At 41.0% G+C, this 20,881-nt stretch overlaps 1 protein-coding gene across 1 annotated transcript; it reads left to right on the plus strand.

The window, feature by feature from the left end:
• The first annotated feature begins 1,130 nt into the window (after positions 1–1,130).
• SGPP1 (sphingosine-1-phosphate phosphatase 1) lies at positions 1,131–20,459 on the plus strand. Its single transcript, XM_036384412.1, has 3 exons — positions 1,131–1,870; positions 12,042–12,131; positions 14,380–20,459. Exons 1-3 carry the CDS (start codon positions 1,277–1,279, stop codon positions 14,929–14,931), a joined length of 1,236 nt encoding a protein of 411 aa, XP_036240305.1. The 5' UTR covers positions 1,131–1,276; the 3' UTR covers positions 14,932–20,459.
• Positions 20,460–20,881: the final 422 nt, after the last annotated feature.

A 20,881-nucleotide genomic window follows, 5' to 3' on the forward strand; every position in this document is an offset into this window, starting at 1 on the left:
AGATCTGCATCATATTCCTTTGTTCAACTTATTTGAATTCCACATCAGATTTTCTATTTTGATTAGGATTTAAGCTAACCAGTTGCTTGGGTCATATTGCTCGTCCTTTTTAAAACGGCACAAGCAACAGTTTATCACTTCTTGAACCTCCTGATTTTAAGGCAAGATACAAATACATAGGAGCAGCATATGTAGTATAGGCAAAGCAACAGGAAGCAGGAGAGATCAGGGACTGCATTTCTCACAGCATTTCCAGTGTGGAAACCGAAGCAACTGCGGACTTGCAAAGTACCCGCTCACAAATCTGCCGGTCCTGCTGAACTGCCAGCCCTGCACACACACACACGCACCTCAGGAGATGTGAAATCTCCTCCCGACTATGGAGACGGGATAAGACACGACTGCTTGCCTCAGGCACTGCAGAACCTCCCTGAGCGGCTCCGCAGCCCCGTGCTCACGGCCTGACGCCATGGCTGAACGGGCCTGACCGGCCGGGGCTGCGACCAGTCCGCTTTCCTCTCGTGTTTACACCACCCGATTTAGGCTTCGGGCAATCTTAAGCAGCACCACGGGAGGTTTAGGTTGGACATTAGGAAGAATTTCTTCACGGAAAGGGTGACTGGGAATGGGCTGCCCAGAGAGCTGGTAGTCACTGTCCCTGGAGGTACTTAAGGAAAGACTGGATGAGGCAATCAGTGCCATGGTTTAGTGGACAAGGTGGTGATCTGTGACAGGCTGGACTCGATGATCTCAGAGGTCTCATCCACCGCAATTGATTCGGGGTTTCTATAACGAAGGAGAAGAAGGAGAATGAGGCTCCCCCACGGTCCCCCGACACGACCCGACCCAACCCCACGGGCCGCCCTCCGCTGCCTCTGCCTCTGCCCCTCACGCTCGAGGCCGCCTCAGGCCGCGCACCGCCTCACGCAGCGCCGAGCTCCGATTGGCTGCGCCGCCCGTGGGGGCGGGACCAAGGGAGAGCCGCGGCCAATCCGCGCCGCCAAGGACGTTTCCCGCGGGGCGGGGGCTGCGCGCAGGCGCGGCGGGGCGGGGCCGGCGCGGGCGTGAGGGAGGGAGCGAGCGGGGAGGGCGTGAGGAGCGAGCGGCGGGAGGGAGCGGGTGAGGCGAGGGTAGTCCCGCGGTATCCGCGGCGCCTCGCCTTCCAGCGGGTTTCTCTTCAGGCAGCGGCTTTCCTTTTCCGCGGGGCTCCCGTCCCCCTCTCCACCCCTCAGACGAAGTCCCCCGCCGTCCTCAGCCCGCCCCCGGTCCCACCGCTATGTCTCTCGGCCAGCGCCTGGCCCGGCTGGCCGCCCACCTGCAGGACCCGCGGAAAGTGGCCGCGTTCCAGCGGCTCTGCGGGGTGGAGGGGCCCTCGGGCTGGGCCGGCGCGGAGCAGCGGGGGCCGGTGGCGAACGGTGGCCCCGCGGGCGGGCAGGCGCATCCCACCGGGAACGGGGCCGTGCCCGGCGCGGCGGGAACCCCGCGGCGCTGGAGGAGGAGGCCGCGCCGAAACTCGCTGACGGAGGAGGAGGACGGCAGCCAGGAGTTCGCCACTCGCAGCCGCTTCCTCTACTATCTGTTCAGCCTGGGCACGGAGCTGGGCAACGAGCTCTTCTACATCCTCTTTTTCCCTTTCTGCATCTGGAATGTGGACGCCTGGCTGGGCCGGAGGCTCATCATCATCTGGGTGTGGGTGATGTACCTGGGGCAGTGCACCAAGGATGTGATCCGCTGGCCGCGTCCTGCCTCGCCGCCCGTGGTGAAGCTGGAGGTCTTCTACAACTCCGAGTACAGCATGCCCTCCACCCACGCCATGTCGGGCACCGCCATCCCCCTGGCGCTCCTGCTGCTCAGCTACGGCCGCTGGCAGGTAATGCTCGCACCTCCGCCTCCTCATCCGTGCGCTTTCCATCCCCGAGGTGTAACAGACCCCATGTGACAGACCTGATTCCTCCTCGGGTGGGGAGGTGGCTGAGTTTGGTTGGGAAAACGTCTTATTCGTACCTTTTTTCCTTGCCTCACTCTTAATTTTTTTTTTTTCTGTGTTTTAAGCGAGTGCTCAGGTAACGAGAAGTGTTCTAGTCATTCTGTCTTGTGAATGGAAGTTGTGCTGGTTTTGAGGATTAGCTCAGCACGCATGAAAAGTTCGCAGTAACAATCTGCGTTTTGTTCCGATGAGGGTTTTTTCCAGCTTGTCCATTTGCACAAAGTTTGGATAAGCATCTAGTGTTTTTACAGGCATTTGGTTTTACAGGGGTGAGAATTTAGTGGAGAGCCAGTAACTAAAGGGCTTCTTGTTGAGCTTCGAGTCACTTTGTAGCGTCACTGAGTTGTAGCTTTAGCCTTTTCTTTAACGATTTCATTTTCATTAACCACAACCTGGAAATGATCCTGGTATTTGTACTTTCAGGAGGTTCTACAACCTATCAATGTGTTCATAATTAGCAGGAACTGATAATCTGTGATATTTTCATCACCTTCATTCAGCAGAATCTCTAAAATCTGGCTGTTGCACTTGGGGTCAATAGATAAGTTAAAATAACACTGTTGATCGTCTGGTTTACGCAAGCAGTGGCATGTGCTTTGGCGCTGGCTGCTGGAAGTACGGCAACAGCAGCAACTCCAAAGAAAGCACATCCAGCTCTCTAAATCACTGCACTAAACCACTTTCAGCAGTAGCTGAGAGAAGGCTTTCCCAGGTAAATATCCAGTGCAGCGTTTTAAGAAGTTAGGCAGTAATTAGACTCTTAAGTTGTTAGTGTTTACTAATCCTTACTGTAATACCTGGTTTAAGGTGGATATAAGTCATGTCGGTGGAGAAAACTAACTCTGATCCTAAGCTTCGTGCAGGGGCTTAACTCTTCCCAGTTGCTGGTAACAATCACCATTTGTCGCTGGCGCTGCCTGACACTTTGTGGCTCTATCTCAGCATCTAGAATGGGTGACTGAAAGGAATGGGATGATTAAGGGTTAGAGATTTTATTTGGCCTCTCTAACCAAAGATTATTTATCTGTTTCTGCAAGCTGAATGCACGTGCCCAGAAGGAAGCTCTTAGGGATTCATATTTGCTAGGAAAAGGTGAAGTATTATATGCTGGAGTTATGCCGGCATAATAACTACATACATACATACATACATTTATATATATATATATATAAATATATATAAAATAATAATGTCATGTTTTTTGAGTGTTTGAAATAAATATTTGAAGTTTTGCCACTGAGATGCCTAATCTCAAAGTTGTTTTTACTAAATGACCAAAATCTGTGTATATTTGATTATTGCTTGTTAGATGTGCAGGGCTGGTGTCAGTTGGAAGCACAAACTGGTTTTGTACTCTCTGCATGTGGGAAAGCTCGTTTAGCAGTACCAGTGGATCAGCTTTGCACAGACTGATGTCATGTGTGCAGAGGAGAGCCCGTCTCGATGGCCTCTGTAGGAGCAGCAAACAGGGTGTGAAATGGTGTTTTTGCCAATGAACCGAGTTCGATCTGTGCTTTGCCAACCCTGCCGCTGCAGTCTGTGAAACACTCTGATTGACTAAACATATTTACCATGGATGCATGGTGAGAAATCATAAACATTCAGCCTTGTTATTCGTGTGGGACTGTGCTTAAGAAATGCAGAAGCAAAGTGTTTGAGTCTTGATTTCAATTCCTTTTTCTTAGAAAACGAATATGAATAAAAGACCTCTCTGAGACCAATTTCTGTCATTTCAAAATACTCATGTAAAAAAATCACTTCTGACTTTAAAATTATTTCCATAAATTAATCAGTAATTAACCAGTGGCATGCCTAGAGTCTTTTCATTAACCTTTCATCTGACACGTCTTCTGTTCTCCCTGCTTTACTTCTGTTGAAAGGGAATAGAACCTATGTGACATCTTTTTGTCATGGAAAATGGTGTTTTTCTGGAAATGGTGTTAAAAAAGACTGACCTCAGAAGTTCTTGGAAAGCTATTAAAGAGGTTTTTAGTATTATTTTTATTAAATTCTACAAATTTACTAGTATGTGCAGCTCACTGGATTTAAACCTGTTGGTTTAACCTCTTTCTGTGTATATTTAGTATAAAGAATACTTACATATACTGATATTTAGTATAAAGAACACAACTATAAGCTGGGCATTTAGAGTTGATTTTAATAAATCAGAGCCTGATTGTTGTGAGACAAAGTTGGGACTGTTGGTTCAGCAGATCATAGTGGAACGAGGCTGAGGATGGATTGAGGCAGATACAGGTGTAACTCTCTGCAGGGACTTTTCCTCTGCAATACACGCAGCTTTGAGTTTGTCACTTTGAAATTTACACTAAACCAAAGAAAGCTCCTCTTGCTCTAAAAGATGCTACACCAGTGAGGAGGGAGTCTCTTTCTTGTGTGGCTAATTTCCAGTTTGCTTTCAGTGATCTATGACTTCCTTCAATTGTGTGATAGTTCTTTTGTATCAAAGACAATTTATTTGAGTCTTTTTCTTGAAGAAAACAGAGAACAGAGAAAATGTGCTCCTATTTTTCTAGGTGTGGCCCAGATTGTCCATTTAAAAACATATTGGGATGGCAGTAGGGTTTTTTCTTAGCCTGTTGACTTTGTGCATTTCAATTTTTCAATGCCTTTAAGCAATCCTGTTACAATTATTTTTACATAGTATTCAAAAGGATTTTTGACTATAAAACGAAAATACTTGCTAAAAATGCAATAGTTCTATTGTTCAAGTAAAATCTTTTCGGAGATAATGTATTTTAAAGATGGTTTTGGGAAATTATCACAGTTAGAGACTTTGGGCATAGGGAATATTCAATGAAACTCTTTCAGACAGGAGTGAGTTACATATTAGGATAACTTTCATAGTAGCTAACTGTTCTGTCCATTGTATCCAAATTTTTCAGTTTCTTCTTGTATTATGAGAGCTTCTCTGAAACTTTTGATTTCTTGCATAATCCATGTTCATTTATTTCATTTATTTATTTAATATGTTACATTTCTGCACGGAAAACCATTTATTTCAACAACACTTTAGTAACCATGAAATACAAAGCTCATGTCAAAGACTCATGAGAATTTGGGAGTGTTGTAAATGTTGATTCCCCATCTTTGAAGTGCTGATACCCTGACAGAGGAGGGCAAACGTTTAAAAGACAGTGAGGTTGTAGATCTTGATACAATGTAGGAAGAAGCAACCTTTATCAAACTGAGGAAAACTTGCTTTCTTTGAAGTCATGACAGTTTGAGCCAGGCTGGCTTATATCGTGTCTCAGATGGGGTGAGGAAGAGATAATGTGAATGCTAATTATCCACAAAATCTCCAAAGGCTCAGGCTGAGACTACTGGAAAAAGTATTTTTTATATTTTGTTTGATTACTTTGAACTGTTGATTTCAAATAGACACCATGATATATTCTATTAGAAATGGTCCTTGAGTTGGAATGGTACCTGAACGTGTCAGAACTCTGCTGGCTTATTCTGAGGAGAAAAAAATAAATATCAGCCAGGGGATACAGAAAATTCAGAAAAATGAATGTCAGAAAATACAGAAAAATAAATATCAGTCGGGAATAGAGAAAATTCGCTTCTATCCAGAGTTCCTCCAGCATGCAGCCTGGCTGTAGCAGTGGCTGTCTGCACTAGGAAATGATGGGTTTGCACTCCTTCCTGAGCTCTGCATTAATGAGCTCATGAGGAGCTGCTGGCTCTCACTGTAGCCACCGAGCAAAGCTCAGTTGATGTTGAGCAGGAGCCCAGGGCCTGGGTTGATGAGGAGCAGGCCTTTAACCGTGTTAACAACGCTGATTCACCTGCTGAAGCAGCCCGTGGTGCTGAATATGACAGCCCTGTCCTCGCTGGGTACCTGGCTGGCAGTGTTTGATATGCAAAGCCTGTCATCAGTGACTGCCTTTCCACCCTGCTGCTGCTAATGGTGACCTGGATAAACAGCCCTGCTGAACCTGCACTGGGTGCATCTGTTCTCCAGTGGCCTCTCTGATGCAGTTTTCATCTCCAGTTTTCATTTACTCAGTGCTCTTTTGACTCTCTGTGGTACCGGTTGTGTAAGACTCTTATGTGGTACCACGTGAAACTCCCTTCCAGAAATCTTTCATCTGCACTGTGACTTTTATCAGCCAAGGCTGCTGAATGTAATTAAATGAGATGGGTTTGACAGGATCTGTGTTGGGATTTCAGGGAGATCTGCATCGCTCTGTGGTTCTGACTGACCCCTATTGAAGATTACCTCTAGAATTGTCTGCCTGCTCTTTCATTTCAAAAGGCTAAACTCTCTGATCCCCACTGGAAATAGGGAATAATTGGTTATGGGGATGAATAAGCAGCCTAATCACAACAGTGCTACAGTGAGAATTTTGCAGAAAGGGGCACACCCTTGTTTTAAATGTCTGTCCTTGGTGAAAGGTTTGCATTTTCAGTAAGATTGATGTAGTGATAAACTGGAAGCTACACATAGAAAGCCATCTCTTACATACAAAGTCTGTGTGCAGGAGCAAGTGCAGTCCCTTCAGAAAGAGACACATCACCCCTCAGAGAAGCCCAAATATTTGGCTAAAATACTAAAACGTTGAGAAGAGATGTTGGCAAAGAGATGTGTGCATGCTTGTCTAATTGGTCTTCTTGAACATGTTTCCTAAACAGTCAAACAAAAACTCTTCTGACATGGGAAGCATCGCTGAAGCGATGATCTGAAAACACAGAATTACCCACACAATGATTTGAGAGAGAGAGAGAAATGGGAATTTGGAGGGTCAGCACTGGCCTTGTCTTGTGTAAGATGTAAGGTCTTCCATGGGCCATATTAATGCCTGTAGTTTGTAAAGGAAAATGAAAAAAGTTGTTTTTGCAGGTGTTAAAAGTTTAAAAAGAGCACAGCCAGTTCTGACAAATGTCACTAGGGAATCTCTACCAGAGGAATACAACAGCCTGTCTCATTAGACTGTGTTGATTGTCATTAAATGTATTTTTCAGTTTTGCCTAAGCAAATCTTTAATTAATGTAAAGGGTCTTGGGGGAAAACATGTAAAAACAAATGCTCTAAGGTTGGATACAGAGTTTTTGATGAAAAGGTATTCAAAGGTAATACTTCTCAAGCAGTTTCTTTTTCTTGGTGCATTGTACACATGTAAAAGCACTCCTTGTTCTTTAAATAGGGTGTGCTGATTAAACTGAGAAAACATTATTTTGCAGAGAAAAATGTAGTTTTAGGTACTGGGGCATAAACAGAGCAAGCCATAAGTAATTCTTGCTTGCTGTGTTCAGAGAGGGATTTTTTTTTTAATGACTGCAATGAAAAGATGTAACAAGCTAATTCCTATACTCCTTAATTTCTTTTCAGATTAGGTGTAGCAGAAAATTAAATGTTTTAACTTCCTTCAGGACTGGCATTGAAAAGTTTATCTTGGAATTTTAAGAAGAGGTTCTTGTAGTGACATGTAACACTGAGGTTTTTATCTCTTGGTATTAATGTTGGTGAGTGCAAGAAAGGAGAAAATCACTGATAAATATAGCTTAATCAGTGCTATTTACCACCTGTCCATTTGAAAGAATTTGTTTATTTTTCCTAAAATGACTGATTGGTGGTCTCTCTTTTCTAATAATCCTCTTCTCCCTTTTCTTCTGCTTCCCTCACAAATCGTTTTTATGCTGTGCTTTTTGAACTCCTCTGTCCAGCCAGGTGCTGGAGTCATCCCCATAAGCATTGATTATAGCTTTTCATGACTGTTGCCAGTACATGGCCCAGGTACCTTATTAAAAGCCTGGTGCTGCAAGTGCTGCTTGGATTCTTTCTGTGACTTTAGCCCAAAATAATTGTCTCAAACTCGAGTTGAACTTCTGAGTTGTGATATGATTAAAAAAAAGATCATTGAATACTGTAGAACACTGGAAATATTAGAAAATTACTTTGGAATCATTTGTGGGTGCTGGAAACTTCTGTGCAGAATGTGCTTTAGAAAGGTAAAGAAGTGAGCATTTAGTGTCTTTTAATAGTGTTCCCTTATGAAAGAAGGAATTTTCTGACCTAGGTCAAAGCTTTTAGGACAGATTGTTTCCTTATAAGCATTTTTAAACAATGGTTATGTTATTAAGACTCTTGGCAAAAAGATCAAGGAGCAGGAGGAGGATAGGGGAGGGTTTTGTGTGTGGTCCAGTCAGAAGTTTGCAAGCCTGTTTTGGAGGATGTAGTGGAATTTTCTATAGGATGGGAGTTTTCTTTTAAAAACATAGGACATAAAGTTCTCAAAGACTTGCTGAGAGTATTTTCACTGCTGTTTTACAAATATGAATTTAATTCAATTTCTTCAATCAAAACAAGGTTCTGGATATGAGAATAAAATTGGGGTCTGAAACACAATGAGTCATTCAGTCAGCTTTATCCCTAAGCTTAACCTTAATAGGTGAAGTTAAGAAATCAATTAATTTCTTATTTTTTTAATAACATGCTTATTGGTTTGGGGTTTTTTAATTTATAAAAGAGAAAGTAGTATGGAATTAAAAAAAAACCACACTCAGAATTGTTGGGGTGGCATGTTGGCTATGGGGAGGCATAAGGAGTTCTTGAGGATATTCTTATTTTGAGAGAATGAAACCTGGTGTCTGTGTCTACCTCTCCCAGCTGTGATCTCTGACACCTTCCACACCCTCATCTGGAAGCACATGTGATGCCAGTCTGCCTTCTGATGCCCAAATGAGCAAAACCAACTGTGAATTGGGGTAGAAGTAAACTGGTGATCTTTTGTCCTTTGTGCCTCTGTAGGTCTGATCATGGCAGCCAGGAACCATGGGACTAAAACTGCTGGAATTCAGCTGTCTTGCTTAATATCTCACATTTCAGTAGAGACCCAAGTCAACACAATAAAAAGTGCTTCTGACTTTCTTCTTTGAACACTTGATATAAGTTTTTATTCAAATTTTCACATTAGTCTTTTATAAAATATGCCTGGTTTTAAGTAGAAAACCTAGTAAAAGCTGGTGGTTTTTTTTGAATATTCATTTATGATTTGGAGAGGAGATGTTTGAAATCCATTCTCATAAAACAGTATTATTACAAGGCTTGCTAGTACCTCAGCCTTGCAGGCAACAATTTGGAAGTAAGTTTATGGCATCAGCTCTTTTTCCAAGGATGCAGGTGATGTCCCTGCTGGTGGTGTGGCTCGGCATGCTGCTGAGCTCAGAGGTGTGTGGGAGTGCTGATATTCTCCTTTAGTCACCTTGTGCACTTAGGCCTGCGTGTGAGGCCCAAACACACGCTTGTCTCACCACCTCAGGGCAGATTTTGAAGCAGGTGCTACCAGTTTGGTGTTCTGGGAATTCTCAAACCCAGTGGCTGCTTTAAAAGGTAGGAGTTAAAACAGGCCGAGGAGGAACCAGGGTGTTGGGCTTAATTTGTGATCAGTACTTAAAAGGTTCCTGTAAGAAAGATGGGAGCCAAATCCTGTGGGCCTCTTGTGATAGGAGAAGGGGTAATGGTTCTAAACTGAATGAGGCTTAATTTAGATCAGATGCAGGAAGAAGTTTTATATTTCTGCTGGTGAAACACTGGCACAGGTTGCTCAAAGAGGAGGTGGGTGCCCCATTCCTGGAACATTCAGGGCCTGGTTGGGTGGGGCTCTGAGCAACCTGTTCTAGTTGAGGGTGTTCAAGCTATTCTACCATGTTTTGCTGTGAAGAAACTAAACTAGCCCATGTTCTCAGATGCTTTAAGGGATATTTATTCAGAATTAGAGTGAGATGTGACAGAGCCAAATAATCTTTCCAAAACATTCTTCAGAGCTGGAGTTTCTGTTTCTTTCTACTAACACCCTTCCCTAGTGAGTTCCTGAACACAAACATCTCTTCTTTCATTTTCAGAATTATTTGTAGTCTGCCTGCTGTTTACAGTCACCAGCTCAGGACTCTTAAAATCAGACTTCTCACCTAACTATTTCCTTCATACTCCTTGTTCTCAGGATTTTGCTGTTTAGCTGCTCTAACCTCTTCCCTCCCCCAGTCCCAACCTCTTACCCACAGTGTCATGAGCAGCTACTGAGCCCTGCTGAGCCTGGTACTTCATTCAGCTTCCTGCTAAAGCTCCAGCCTCTCTCTCTGTCAGCTACTGCAGAAACAGGACAAGTCTTTATTAAAGAAAAGCCTTACCCCTGATTGAGCTCTGCAAGCACAAAGGATGTGTGTCAGGAGACAAGGATGCACATAGGCTATCAAGTGATGGCAAAACAGTTTGCAACTCGAAGCTGCTCTTGCTTCAGAGGCCCTGGGGTACAGCTGTCCCTGCACATGCAGCAGTTCTGCTGGGGGAGTCCTTTGAGGGTGCAGGGAGGGTGTGTGGCTGTGCAGGCAGCATTCCTCCTTCCCTGAAACCAAAGCACAGAGGGGCAGAGGGATGTGGCTGCACTTGTGAGGTACCAAAGAGCTGCTTTTGTGGCTGCTGTAGCAGTGTTGGTATCTGATAACTCTGCCATCATGTGTGAGTGTGACAGAGTTACTGGTGCGTTGCCCGGGGTTAACAGAGTTCTGAAAGGCAGGAAACTGAGTTTGTTCCTTCATCATTGCAGTCAGAAATGAGTCACAAATACACAGTTCTGTTTAGATACAGTTTGTAGATGAATGTGATAGAAGCAAAGACAAATGTTGCTACACGAAACAGAGTTTAGTCTAGGTGGAACACAACTATTGCTGTTTAGTATTTATGTTATGTTAAGTTTGTGTTTAGTATTTATTTTAATGTGAAATCTGCTTCTTATGTGAAACATAAGCTTCCTGATTTTCTCTTAGTTCAAGAATGTTATTTATTTTAGTTTTGTTATGCCAACATGGTCCTGGAGTTGAGAATTCAGTGAAGGTTGGAAAAATGCAGAAGAGTGATAATCCTATCTCAGACCTTTTACAGAAAGACTGATTTTTGGAACTTTACAATCTGTTCAGTGGCCTTCACAGGGGACACAGAACTTCCTCCAGTAATTTTAAAGATATTTTCTTGAATTTGTTGGATATTCTACCCTTCAGGTTACCTATGAAAGGAACAAGGGAAAGGGCAGGAAAACTGCCTGTAGATTTTGTTCCTGGGTTTGAGTACATCTCGGCTGCCTGTTTATATTGAACATGTTTATCGTAGGAAGAGAAGCAATTTTGGAAACTTGCCATTTTATCTTGTGACTGTGTCTTTTATAGAATATTGGCAAAAAAGGAAGCTGTATCCTCTCTGGTACGACATTTTGCAATAGTGGGGAAAGTATTTCATACTGTGCTGTAATATGTAAATTAGCATAGTTTTAGCCAAAACCTGAGAAAGTCAAGAAACTATGTTTCTATACATGATATGTGCTTTTTAAAGCAAAGTATTTTATTTCTTCCTGGTAAACAGTCCTTATTAAAAAAAAATGTGAGAAGGCAAAAATAATTGGAAGTAATTATTTGATGATTTTTGTCTAACAAATGTGACTTGTAGGAGGAAATTTATGTGGGTTTGCAAAGAACAAAAAAGATTACTGTTTTAGGAGTTTCATGCTGATGCCCAGATATTGAGTCAATGACTGCTGAAGCCCTAAAACAAAGAATTGAGGAAGGAATTGAATTTCTTTGTAATTTTGTTATGAGTTCCTTCTTTTCAGGAAAAGAAGTGAAGCCTCGATTCTGCCTGAGTAATTGCCAACAATCTAAATATGTGATGGAGCTGCTTCACCCAGTGTAAAACTGTTGCAGTTTAACACACTTGTCTCTGCCCATGTGGTCAGTTTGGGATATCAGGGCATGGCAAGAAAACTGCTACAGAGATGGAGACATTTCTTACTGCTTTGAAAAAGTCTGATAAAAGCACTGAAATTCATATATCCTGAATGCAAAGAAGATGGGCAAGATTGAAAGTTTGACTTAACAATTTATGAAAAGGTGCTCTGCTAGGTCTGTGGAGGCTAGGGCAAGGAAAAGGGTAAACATCAGTGGCATTAATTGGAATTAATTATAGAATGTTCATAGAGTGTTTTTTTTTTAATTTCTTTTTTTCAAATTCTAATATGGTTTCTGCATTTTTCTTCCCTACCAGTATCCCCTTATGTTTGGACTGATCCTGGCATTCTGCTGGTGTTCTTTGGTTTGCTGTAGTCGAATTTATATGGGAATGCATTCAATTTTGGTAAGAAAATAATCTAATCTACTACTGAACTTCTGGTTTAATCCTGTTCTGATTTAATAAACTTCTATCACATTGAAGGTTTTACAGTGCAATAATTATATATAGATGTATTTTTTGGTAGTGTCCTACAATACAGAAACAGAAGACTTACATTTCTTCAGCACAGAAATTGATTAAACAGCTAAAAGTGACTCTCATGCTAAACTTATACTTGTCTTTTATAAACTCAGTCCATGGTTGAAACTTAACAGGTGTTTAATGTCATTTTTTAGTGCAGAAATTGATGACTGCTCTAAAGTGTAGAGTAAATTTTCCTCTACAGAGTAGAAATCATTTTGCAGGATGAGAAAGTGGCTGTTAAAGTTCATTCCATGTCAGCTGCTCAAAGCATGTGCATTTTGGAGTGCCACTCAACATGCTAGAGTTTCATTTACCAGACTTTTTAAATCCAGGTAACAAAGTTTTCATCTTGGAAATCACTCATTTATTAAACAGATTAAAACTCCCCAAACTGAAACACAAATGTATACAATGTAGAAATGAGAAAACAAGAACACTACAAGTGATAATCACAATGCAAGACCACTTATGAGAGTGGCTCAAGATGTTTTTGAGGATCATGTGCTAGAAGAAAAGCTAACAGACAGAAAAGGGTAAGTCTGGTAGGGAGTAGAAAAGCTGGTAGATGAACACAGTGGAAAAGGAGCATGGGAAAATAATGTAGCTCAGAAAAACTAAATTACATTTTTGCATCAGTAGTTAGGAGGCTTTCCAATCTAAAACCATTCTGTCAGGGATGATGTGATGGACTGACACAAAATGTCATAGAACAAAGTTGTGCCACAAATAGTGAGCAAGCAGACAGAGCTGTTTTGCAGCTGAATCCTCTGCAGAATTTGAGGGAATGGAGTTCACCACATGGTGCCTGCAATGTACATCAACCCCCGTGCCTGAGTTTGGGGGGAGTAGGTGCCAAATAGAGCAGAAAGGTTTTTTTGTTGCTTCTGAAATGAGCAAGTCTGATGTTTATGTCAGTCAATTTTAGTGGAGCTTTTATCAAGCTTTCAATTAGTGGAAGCAAATTTAAAAAAATTCATTGAAGCTGGAGCAATACAAACTCTGCTGATTGAAGTCCCACTTCCTGGCTCATGTGGAAGAGCTGATAAGCATGAAAGTGAAGGTGGGCCACTTTGCAGTGCTTGGATTGCACAAATTCTTCTTTAACAATCAAACATGACAAAAGTAGCAGAGAGTTCCATGCAACTGAATGATCAGTCAACAGTTAACTGAAATTTAATGCTGAAGTAAAAAATCATTGGGTAACCTTTTCATTAAGAAAAGACCTTTAAAAACAATAGTAAAACTGAAAATCAGTTAGGAAGCCACAGAGGTTATCTCTTCCTCTCCTTTAATATTTGGAAACAGTTCCTACTCTTCCAGCATTGTTAATTCTGAAGCTGGAGTGAAAGTTGAAGGTGCTTTAGTGCCTGACTGCAGTGGTCCTTGACTGCTGCTGCTGCTGCCAGTGTTGGGTGTGTTGGCACCCAGGCCCTCAGAGCCTCTGTTGAGCTGTTTCAGCAAACCTAAGTTGGCAGAACATATACAGCTGAGCTGGATTTGTGCTGACTGTAGGTTGGAATGCCCTGGCCCTGGGCAGGGGCCAGTGTTGCCAGCAGAAAAATCATAGAAGAATCACACAATAGTTTTGGGCTGGAAGAGACCTTTGAAGATTATCTAGTCCTAGCCCCCTGCAATAAGCAGGGACATCTTCAAGCAGAACAGGCTGCTCAGAGCCTTGTCCAGCCTGAGCTTGTATGTTTCCAGAGACAGGGCATCCACCACCTCTCTGAACAACCTGTACCAGTGCCTCATCATGCTCATTGGAAAAAAATATCTTCCTTATATCCAGTCTGAATCTCCCCTTTTTTAGTTTAAAACCATCACCCCTTGCCCTGTTGCAACAGGCCTTACTAGAAAGCCCAGACCTGCAACTTCAGTGAAGGATCCTTTGATCATAACTTCATTCATGGTCTGGTCAGGATGCAGGTGATTTGTTAATAGGTCATCAAATGCAATTCCTTCCCTTATGTTTAACATAAGAAAGATACAATCCTATAAAAGGTAAGAGATGGGAATCCACAAGTTGCTTTTAACGCTACAGCAGCTAGGTTTGAATTCTTGTTAATGTAACTTAAGGGCTTTTTTTAAAATAGTTATTACACTGAAACCATATCTTTCTCTTCAACAGGACGTTATTGCTGGATTTCTGTACGCTATTCTTATCCTGCTTATCTTCCATCCAGTTGTGGACCTGATTGACAATTTCAACTTAACTTACAAATATGCACCCTTAATTATCATCAGTCTCCATTTGGCCCTGGGCATCTTCTCTTTCACCCTGGACACGTGGAGCACGTCGCGAGGAGACACAGCTCAGATCCTGGGCTGCGGTGCCGGCGTGGCCTGCGGCTCTCACGTCAACTACATCCTGGGTCTGCAGCTGGACCCTGCTCCCCACACCCTGCCCTTGTCCCTGTCCTCCCTCACCCTGACTGTGTTTGGAAAGGCCATCCTGCGCTTGTTGATTGGGGTCATCGTTCTGTTGCTAACAAAAGTGGCCATGAAGAAAGCCACGATTCCTCTGGCGTGTAAAATGTTCCGCATCCCGCAGGGCGACGTGCGGAGAGCCCGGCAGCGCATGGAGGTGGAGCTGCCCTATCGCTACATTACCTACGGAATGGTGGGCTTCTCCCTCATGTTTATTGTTCCTTGCCTCTTCCATTTCATTGGTCTTTCCTGATGCAGTTTGACCACTTTGGGTAGGGAGAACTGAGCTAGTTGCTTTTTGAGGAGGTGCACTAGTTTGCTAAGGGAAGGCCAGCCAGCTTGGCTTTAGGGCCTTCCTATTAACAGCAATACGAAGCAAGCAAAGCATTTAAAGGGCTTTGCACATCTCTGGGGATGGTTTAGGGCCAGCAGTCAAGCATCAGTCCAGGAGAAGTGCTGACCTCTGTAAATGCTGATTTTTGGACTTATTGCTGTAACCAAGTCTGTGTGTGTGTGATGCAGTGAATGTATCTGGGATGGCTGCCAGGCTGTACCTGTGTACACTGACACTTCAGCAGGTGTGTCTGACAGCTGATCAGAAGGCTCCATTCATGATCTGTTTGCCATTTCACAGTAATTAATTCAAGTTGTTGGACCATAAACTGTTACATTTGCTTTCTTCTATTCTTTCCTGAAGTCCTGCTTCAAGGTATTTCAATTAATAGGTATTTTTAATGGACCAAACTCGTAATGAGGGTGAATTTTTCTAAATAAACAAGCAAAAGCCTTTTTCTTTAGCCCCCTTTGCAGAGAAAAATGTCTGGATTAGCATTGGTAGATATTACTAGAGTATATATAATTCAGGTACTGTATTTTATGGTTTAATAACTGTGCCTTTCTGTTGCTAAATTAAGAAATGCCATATATACTGTGATGTAAAAATGCCTAATTTTATGGAAAATCCTACATAATTAGGCAGATATTAAAAAAATGTTAATTGTCCATGTTGCTGACATGGTCCGAGTTAACCAGAATGTCCAGTTTTTACTGATCAAAATTGCATAAATGAAACGACCCAGGAATTGTGTCCTTGAGCTCAAGATATTGTAAATGAACAATAGTCCCTTTTGTAAGTATTTTTAATGTGTATTGTAAGTTACTGCAAGAGGATATATTTTTCTGGAGATTGTTTATACAGTGGATGGATATTCAAAATTAATTATTTAAACATATAAACAATAAAAACACCCCATTCTGCAAAGAAATGGGCTTCACTTATTATTCCAAACTAATCTAGAAGGACCACTGCTTTTAGGTATTTGGTTAGAAAATATTATTCTAGAAAAATTTGTATTTTTATGCATTAACATACTATATTTAAAGGTGATAATCACTTACCCAATTTAGATAGTTATAAGACAATGTAACAATTAAAGTAAACTTGTAATCATTCTGATTGACAGATTGTGAGGAGTCAAGGCAGGATGGTCAATGCATGAATGGTTTGTGATGTCTAAATTTGGCAGGATTTTATTATGTGCTTTTGAGCTTTTCATGATCCTTTTCCCTTCAAGTGTAATTTCATGTGCCTTTTTTCTGTTTCATTTTGTCTTGTTCATGTGTTGCCTGATCTGTTCTTTCCATGTCAGGAACACTGCAGGAAGCGCTGTCTTAGTGTCTGAGCAGACACAAATTACTTAATTTTGTATTGTACTTGTTTTTCAGGAAAAGCATCATTTGGTTGGCAAATATGGTGATTAGATAGAATACAAAGCCTACATTTTTGCAAGCAGTATTTGGTTTTAGAAGGTTTTTTGTGTTGGAGATTTCTCCAAGCTGTTAATATGGAGATTGACAAAATTAACTTCACTTTCTTTGAAGCAGATGAGGTTTATGGTACGCTGGCACTGGATGATGTGAAAAACTCCACTTTTCTGGTGCATTTCTGCATGCACTGCTATGAATGTATTCAAACTGAGGTATCCAAAACTGAGAGTGTTCAACAACTTCCACAGCTGAAAAGACCTCACTCAGTAGAAAATGGTTAGCTTGTTTTAGTGTGTATTTCTGGATTTGATTTTTGTGTCTGTTCCTCTTTTGCAGTTCAATGCAGAATGTGCAGTTAGAGGTTAATTGGTTTCTGGGGTTTTGAGAGTGGGATTTCCACTGATCTGGCTTCACACACCAAGATAGCCATTAAATAAATAGCTGGGGGAATGTACACAAAATGCCTTATGCTTAAAGCCCTAAGCAAGTGGTGTAGTTTCAATTATATTTAATTAGTCTGAGGACTGTTAAAAATAATAGGCTAACTTTCTCTGAAATTTAGAGCATATTCTCCTTAAATATCCTAGCTTTACAGTTTATAGCAAAAAATGTTTAAATTCTAGGACAGAAAAGGTAAGTGAGCAAAACTAATTTTTTAAGGTACATATTGGACTTGTAGAAACCAAGTTTACATCATAAAGAGCATAATTAAAGCTGTATTTTCTAGCTTGCTCTCTTGTAGTATTGATGGAACATGAGATGTACTGTGGAGGATCTGGAAGGGGTGAAAAGATCACACAGAGCTTTCAACAGGCTAAGGAAAATTGTACTGTAGCTTATTCTACTGTCATAAATTTATTTTTTATATTTTTATACAGTACATTGAGTAGGTTCAAAACATCATGTTCCATGTTCCACTACCCAGGAAATGTCCATCAGAATGTCTGTACAGCACCTTCAGCAACTACTTCACTGATGTTTACATGAGAAAAAGTTCTACTGTTCTGTTTTCGTGTTTTATAAGGGGTTAGCCTAGAGAGGGCAGTTAGCACAAAATGTCATGCAATATGAATACCTTTAGAGGATAAAGAATTACAGACATGCCAATGCTCAGAAATCCAAGTAAAGTATTTGTATTGTTGTATAATTTTGTTGACTGATAAGCTAAGTTTCCTTGGAATTGGGCATAACAAAGCAGCAGGTAAAACTGGAGCACTTTCTTTGCCCTAATCTATTCTTAGAGTTAAACATGAAAAATATTTCTAGTGTGAGCACCAGCTGGTACCAAATTCTTTATAAATAAAGTTAACATAGCTTTAAGAGGTAGTCAAATGTCTTTCCAGAAGGAAAAATGCTTGAAAACCTTTATGAGTGGTGCAAAAACATCCTGCTAGTGAACTCCCTTGGTCCCAGAGAGAAATATACTTCATAGAACCAGCTATGAATGCACATTTACTACAAAAAGCTGCAGGCTAAATTTGCCTTCTTTAATAATTGTGTGAAATAAACCTTTAAACCAACAGGCAGATAGAGAGCAGTTTGACACAAAATTCTGTTTTCCAAGAGGCTGAAGAGATGCAAATTAGTCTGAGACTGCCTTAAACATAATGGCAGGATTTTTTCTGGCCTGGCCCTCACTCAGAACTGACATGTGCATCTTGGGTGAGTTTTAGAATCTCTTCTTTTGGAAAAATGTTTCATTTTTATAAAAAAGCATTGCTTTTGCTTTCTCCTGTGTGATCACCTGTGAAGCTGTTGGGTCTCTGAGCAGGAGGTGGAGGAGCAACTTGCAGGTAAATTGGCAAACCAAAGGGAGTTGGGTGTTTATTTATTTGGAATTTTTTAAGGTTATGTGCAGCATTTCTCCTGGAAAGAAAAACCAAACAGAAAGATGCATTTCTTTTAAAATGGCATCTCCAAATGTGATATGTGGCTTTTGTGTTATTTTTTTTCTTACCAGAACAGTGTTTAATTGTCTGGATATTAGAAGCTAGTATGTTTTCTTTTGTTTTGTTTTGTTTTTTTAATTACTGGTCTCAGTATTTTTTACTCCATTTTTTGCTTATTTCTGAGAGAGTGTCCAGAACTTCTGTAAGCAATTGCTACTTATGTGAAGATTGTAATTTTGAACTTGTAAATAATTAAGGGTTGTTAGCTGCAAAAATATATAAAAACAAATCCTTGCATGCTGTAAGTAAATACATCTGTTGTGCTAAAAGTTGTTTCTGTTTCAGTATTTGCTTTCTCAATAAAAAAATCCAGTTTTCACACACCATACAGAAGATATTTAATAATCCAGTGGTATGAAGGGGCATTGCTGTCAAACTCCTGCTAACTTTACTGGGAGTTCTGCACTGGGTTCCTTCCACAGGACACTGAGAATGAAGCCTGAAGGGCAAGGCTGTGCTGACGTGGGAGCAGGCTCAGTGAGTGTGAAATGACTCAGCTCTAAATGTGATAGCCTTGCTTTTGGGTGATTCTCCTTGTTAAAATATGAGATTCCTAAAGGGCTCACCTTGGAAGTCCATTCTCTGTAGGTGGGCCTGGCTGCACATTTCTAACACTCCCCCTCTGTACCATAATTCTGTGAAGGAAGAGACCCCAGAGTAAAGTCAGTAGATAAAATGAGAGAATTGATTTCTTGGGTATTGTGACTCAACTTATTGTAATTGATTCTTGAGTGGTTCTTTGGTCTAAAGTAGAATGTTTGTTGCTTATATAATTTATCTCTGTATTCTGCAAACGACTTTGAGGAAACTTAACTTTTTTGTGGGAGGAAGTTGAATGACACCTTGCCAGACTTCATTCTGTAGGAAAGCTTAAGTGACCTTTTGTTTCAGAAAAAAATATATAAGCCTGTTTTAAAATTTACTGCAAATGATATATTGGTCAAATTGATAGATTAACTGGGTCACTAACATCGTTGTTCTTGCAATACTGAACAAAGGCAATGAAAGCTGAATTAGAAACAAAATGTGATATTGTGTGGCAGAGAGGACAAAGCACTTTAGGTGTTCTCTAACAAGCAAGTATCACATGCTGGTTTTGAAGCAAATTTAGCCATGCATTAGAAAAATTTCTTTGCACTCCATTCTGTACCAGAAGTTACTTGCATGTTGGTAGGAGGCCTTGTAAGAAAAGAAAGGAAAGCAGGGTGTGCTTGCAGTGTATGATCAGTAACTGTTCCTGTAGGATCAGAGGAGAGGAGAGGGTACATGGAATAACAGTACCTTAAAGATACTGACTAGTAAATGTAAATAATTCCCATCAGGTTGGAGAATTTTATTAGTCACTAAATTTTGACTAAATTAGTCACTAAGTTTTCCCACAAGTTTATTTTTGCTAGAAAGTGTAATGAAAGATAAGAGTGATATTACTGAAATGGAAATTAGCTCTTAAGACAATTCTAGATGACTGAAGTATCAAAACTGAAAAAGATCAGTTCAGGAGCAGGTAATGGGAACAGTAAGAGTAGAGTCTGAGGGGGATTTTGTATTAAACTTAATGCACTTAAAAATTATGCCAAAATTTGGCCTACACTTGATTTATATGAAATCTGTAGCACAATATAGGTACATATATACATTAAAAATATTGTGTATTGGAGCTTAATTTTTTATGTATAGATTTTTTTCTCTGTTTACTGCATTCCCTGATAAAAGGAAGTTGATAAAATACAAGCCAGCGTTGTCTGTGTAAGGTAAGGCTGTATGTTAGTAGCCTTTAGGGAAATAATGCAGTTGTAACCCAGTCTCTCAGCCTCTTGGAGAACTTGATTTAAAAAAAACCCAAACAACTGAGATGCAAGCCCTAAGTTGAGGATCATATGTTTGCTGTATAATAGTATACAACTGATGTTTTAAAAATTAATACATCAGCACTTTGTTTTACTCTTGTTAATGATTTTGTACTCACTATACACTTCCTGAGTTGTCAATTTAGCTTATATTGACTGGTAACTGAAGTGTCTAACTTCACCTGCAATGTGTGGGTAATAAACTCCTGTTGGATTCAGTTGTGTTACTGTCTTTATTCCTTCCAGTGCTCAGGGACAAGATTTGAGTTTGTGGATGGATTCAAACCCCAAAACAAACCCCAAAGTTTGTTTTCTGAAAGTTCTTTTCCCCTTATATGTGTAAGGCTTATTTGATGCAGTAGCTTAGCAAACATAAGCAGAAAATACATTCTGCTTCCGTGTCAGCTGAAAAATTACCTTGGAATATTGAACCCAGCATGTTTTTTCATCTCTCCTGGGATGCCATAGCCATATGTGGGTGGGAATTCCTGCTGTAGAGAGTTCAGTCCTGGTGGCTAATCAAATCTGCAGCTGCCTTGGGAAGATTGCCAAAATAATGCCTGTAATGAAGAATTCCTTTGCAATTGCTTACCTCATGCTGTTAGGCAAAGGGATGTAATCATGTTTGCTGCCTATAGAA

This window comes from Molothrus ater, chromosome 6 (genome assembly GCF_012460135.2).
Source record: "Molothrus ater isolate BHLD 08-10-18 breed brown headed cowbird chromosome 6, BPBGC_Mater_1.1, whole genome shotgun sequence".
Classification (NCBI taxonomy): domain Eukaryota; kingdom Metazoa; phylum Chordata; class Aves; order Passeriformes; family Icteridae; genus Molothrus; species Molothrus ater.

Coding starts and splice junctions, on each gene's coding strand:
- SGPP1 (XM_036384412.1), top strand. CDS start 1,277: ATGTCTCTCGGCCAGCGCCTGGCCCGGCTGGCCGCCCACCTGCAGGAC. Junction 1,871..12,041: donor TCAGCTACGGCCGCTGGCAG/GTAATGCTCGCA, acceptor CTTCCCTACCAG/TATCCCCTTATGTTTGGACT. Junction 12,132..14,379: donor TGGGAATGCATTCAATTTTG/GTAAGAAAATAA, acceptor TCTCTTCAACAG/GACGTTATTGCTGGATTTCT.